This window comes from Micropterus dolomieu, linkage group LG11 (genome assembly GCF_021292245.1).
Source record: "Micropterus dolomieu isolate WLL.071019.BEF.003 ecotype Adirondacks linkage group LG11, ASM2129224v1, whole genome shotgun sequence".
Classification (NCBI taxonomy): domain Eukaryota; kingdom Metazoa; phylum Chordata; class Actinopteri; order Centrarchiformes; family Centrarchidae; genus Micropterus; species Micropterus dolomieu.
Window position 1 is genome coordinate 23,617,969 of NC_060160.1, and position 4,035 is coordinate 23,622,003.

A 4,035-nucleotide genomic window follows, 5' to 3' on the forward strand; every position below is an offset into this window, starting at 1 on the left:
TGTGTGTGTGTGTGTGTGTGTTTCACTCCAGGCCACCATGCTGACAGAGCGTTACAAGCAGGGGAAACTTCACGCCTACAAGCTGATCTGCAGGATCATGAAGAGACGGCAAGATGTTTCCCCGAACACAGACTTTCTCACACACTTCTACAACATCATGCACCAAGGACTGCTGCACCAAGACCAGGTAGAGAGTGTGTGGTTTGTGTATGTGTTATGAAGGTGGCAAGCCATGGACTTTAGATTCAGTGATGGACTATGGGCTGTTTGTAAATGTGCTCTAGCTGTGACTGCTGTTTTAAAACAAAAAAAACAAAAAAAAAACGTGTGGTTTCTACAGGACATCGTGAACACCATCATAAAGCACTGCAGTCCCAGGTTCTTCAGTATCGGTCTACCTGGAGCCACCATGCTGATCCTGGACTTCATAATTGCGGCTTCTAGAGTCACCGCCTGCTCATCACTCAATGTAAGAAACACAGAAACACGCTCATGCACAGTGATGTTTACAATTATTCAGTGCAAACACAGCTTGACACACTTCTAGAGTGTTCTTTTTTTCATTTCATTTGCATTTCCTCTCTCTGTCTCTCTACTTTGTTTTTGCCTCTATCTCTCCGTCTCCTCTTTTCCAGGCTCCAAGAGTAGAGGCCCAGATTCTGCTTGGATCTCTAGTGTGTTTTCCCAACTTGTATGGGGAGCTTCCAGCCCTCCATCCCACCACAGCTGATGTGGTGCTTACCAAGTTCCCTGACGTCAAGGTAAATGGAAGCAATAGCAGTTTGGGTTTGAGGGGCTAAGACAAGTCCTCATGCCTCTGTGCATGGGCAGTATCATTATTCTTTGTGATAGTATGCTAGTAAACCACAGTAGAGATTCATCTTGGTCTCATCAGTCCATCAGATTGTGTTGCAGAACTTTTGCGGCTCATCTCTGTACTTCTTTGCAAATTTCAATCTGGCCGTCCGATTCTTCCTGCATCTTGTGGTGTGGCCTCTATATTTCTGCTCTCTGAGTCTTCTTCCAACAGTGGATTGTGATACCTTCACCTCTGCACTGTGGAGGTCGTTGGTGATGTGACTTCCTGATGTTTTGGGGGTTTTCTTCACAGCTCTCACCATATTTCTGTCATCAACTACTGTTGTTTTCCTTGGCCGACCTGTTGGACGTCTGTTGCTCAGTACACCAGTAGTTTCTTTCTTTTTCAGGACATTCCACATTGCTGTGCTTGCTATGCCCAATGTTTGTCCAATGGCTCTGGTCGATTTTCCTTCTTTTCTCAGCTTGACAGTAGCTTGCTTTTCTCCCACAGACAGCTCTCTGGTCTTCATGTTGGTTTATCCTCTTCAACAGGAAATGCACTCTTTATAGGTTTGAACCAAGGATGAAAACTTAGACTAGTCATGGAGAGCTATTTAATGTTTGGACAAACGTAAAAGGCAACACCTGGGCAACAAGAAACATCTGTCAGTCACATGTTCCAATAGTTTTGCTCACTTGAAAAATGGGTGGGTTCAAACAAAGGGTGGTATGTCCTGAATTGTTTAACTAATCTAGATGTAAATACCAGGAAATAAAAGCTGAAATTCTGAACGCTTGTCTCATACTCATCTTTTGATCTTAAACCCAAATGTCTTCAGTGAACAACAAAAACAAAGGAACTTGTCTTACCGTTCCAATACTTTTGGAGGGGACTGTACTTTAAAGCTGACATCCACGCAAGCATAGGGTCAAACACGTAAACAAAACTTTATCTACTTTGTGTAATCCAAGTCAAACAACATTTCTGCTGTCCGCAGGGGGTCCTAGAACCAAACTAATAGGTTAATGTATCATCAGTCATTCTTATAACAGTCCAGAGCTATGGGAGTAATGTTGTTGTTGTTGTTGTTGCTGTGTAAACAGTTAATGCCATGCGTGGCAGCATCTCAGGCCCCCTCACTGGTTTCTTACAAGGTAGAAACTTGTTTTGAATCAGTAAGCGGTCATTAACACTGACCAGAGGGACTGGACGAGTGTGTGAATGTGTCTGTGGGTGTGTAGATAAGCCTGTGTGTCCATATATAGCACAGAATGTGTTACATATATTAACAACTCCTAATTACATTAGTGACTTTCCTCATTATCTGAAAAACAGCCAGTGTATTTGAGCACTCAGTCAGTCTCTTCATTATGCACACCTGCAGAAAATGTTAACTTCGTGTGCGGGACCTAAACAAGATGTTGGACAGTATGTAGACATTTACACAACACATAACCAATGGTTTGTATTGTGTTAGGCAAATAAACTGTTTGTCTTGCTTTGTTTTTAGGAGCATGTTATCAAAACCATCCTGACCTCTGCTAGGGACGAACCCTCTGCTCCTGCTAGGTGAGTATTGCATTTTATGTGTACTATTAGTATTGCCATGTACTACGTTTGTGCAACTTTGTGAGACAGGAGTCTAACAAAACACATTTTGAGATCATAGGTAGTTTTGTGTTAGATAGCATTATAAGAAAAGGTGTTTATAACAATTAGGTACATGGCCGTGGACAGAATTTGTGTGGATCTTTGTATGTGTATCTATTTCTATAAATGTATAACAGCAGCACGTGTGTGTTTGTTTTGGTAGGTGTGTGGCTCTGTGTAGTCTGGGTATCTGGCTGTGCGAAGAGTTGGCTCATGGCACTCAACATCCACAGATAAAAGATGCTCTAAACGTCATCTGTGTTACCCTGAAGGTCAGTCTCACAACTCTGTACTAACTTCAAAAAGCTTGGGCCATGTTACATCCAGGCTCTACAATTCAACTTCCTGCACTTCAAACACAAGCTAAGAATCGGCCATTGAAATATAAAACTGTATGGTTCACATGTCAACCCAGCTGAAAGAGATTATCTCATAAAGCCTTTGGATTTTGCCTCTTCTCAAACTTTGTCCCTGCTGACCGTGGTACTGTCTCTGTCTCTGACTGTAATCCAGTGTGATCCAGACCAAAGCAATGAATCTGTATCAAACAGACTGCGGATTGGCCGCCTGTAACACTGCAGTGTCTGAACATCTGTTCCTCTTCTGCCTGGATGTTTTGATTTCGCCTACTCTAGTTCACAAACATTAATTCCATAAAACGAAGAACATTTGTTAAATTACCTTGTTGTTGAAATGTGCTATACAAATAAACTTGCCTTGCCTAATATATTAAGTTTAATGTATTAATGAAGGCATGAAGTACAAAAAAAATTACCTAGTTACCTAGCGCGGCCTTTTTTAATGTCCCGCCCCAACCAGGCTGAGATTGGTCGGTTCACAAAAAGTGACACTGACGAGCGCATCGACTTTATGAAAAGTTTTTTCTTACCAGGCTCGAAATCGAAGCCACCACTGGTTATGTGCACAGCGCTTCACTTGATGTTGCCCAATAAGAATTCAGAATCTCTCAACAAAAGACACTGGTGTCTTAAAACCATGTTGACAGGACAGAGGCAGAGGAGAAATCAGCTGGGGCATTGCGGGCAGGGCATCAAGGCCACTGTTGGCCCCAGGTTTTTTGAGGAGGATAAGGCCGTACTGAGGGCCATGACATTCCTGCCTGAAGAAGAACTTTTGGAAAATACTAAACAACACAGACACAATTGATGGAATTGAAAATCTTGCTTCAAATGAGGGAGGTGGAGCTGATTAAAGTGAGTTTAAACACCAAAATACTGACTGAAAACTGGGGTGTTGATTTGTTTAACATGGTAGGCTGCAAGGAGCCAGAGTATAATGCAAAACGTGGTTGGAGGTGATGGTTAGTGTTGGTGGAATTGCCTCAGTTGGTATTGTCTCTTTCAGGCCACTACACTGGGAGGCCTGTGGATCAGAATAATACTGTCCAATATTTACTGTCTCATCTATAGCCAAGTGGCTCTAGATGAACACGAACACACACACACACACACACACACACACACACACACACACACACACACACACACACACACACACACACACACACACACACACACACACACACACCTTTTCAAAGCAGCACTAGGAAACTTCCCTCAGTG

At 42.7% G+C, this 4,035-nt stretch overlaps 1 protein-coding gene across 1 annotated transcript in view; it reads left to right on the top strand.

Annotated features, from left to right (window-relative positions):
• The first annotated feature begins 35 nt into the window (after positions 1 to 35).
• The window catches only part of ralgapa1 (Ral GTPase activating protein catalytic subunit alpha 1), a 49,504-nt gene continuing 45,504 nt past the window's right edge, over positions 36 to 4,035 (top strand). Inside the window, exons 1-5 of the mRNA XM_046061996.1 lie at positions 36 to 187; positions 341 to 469; positions 636 to 761; positions 2,313 to 2,371; positions 2,616 to 2,724. Of these exons, the coding sequence (XP_045917952.1) occupies positions 38 to 187; positions 341 to 469; positions 636 to 761; positions 2,313 to 2,371; positions 2,616 to 2,724 (573 nt within the window). The 5' untranslated portion in view covers positions 36 to 37. The remainder of the gene's footprint in view (positions 188 to 340; positions 470 to 635; positions 762 to 2,312; positions 2,372 to 2,615; positions 2,725 to 4,035) is intronic.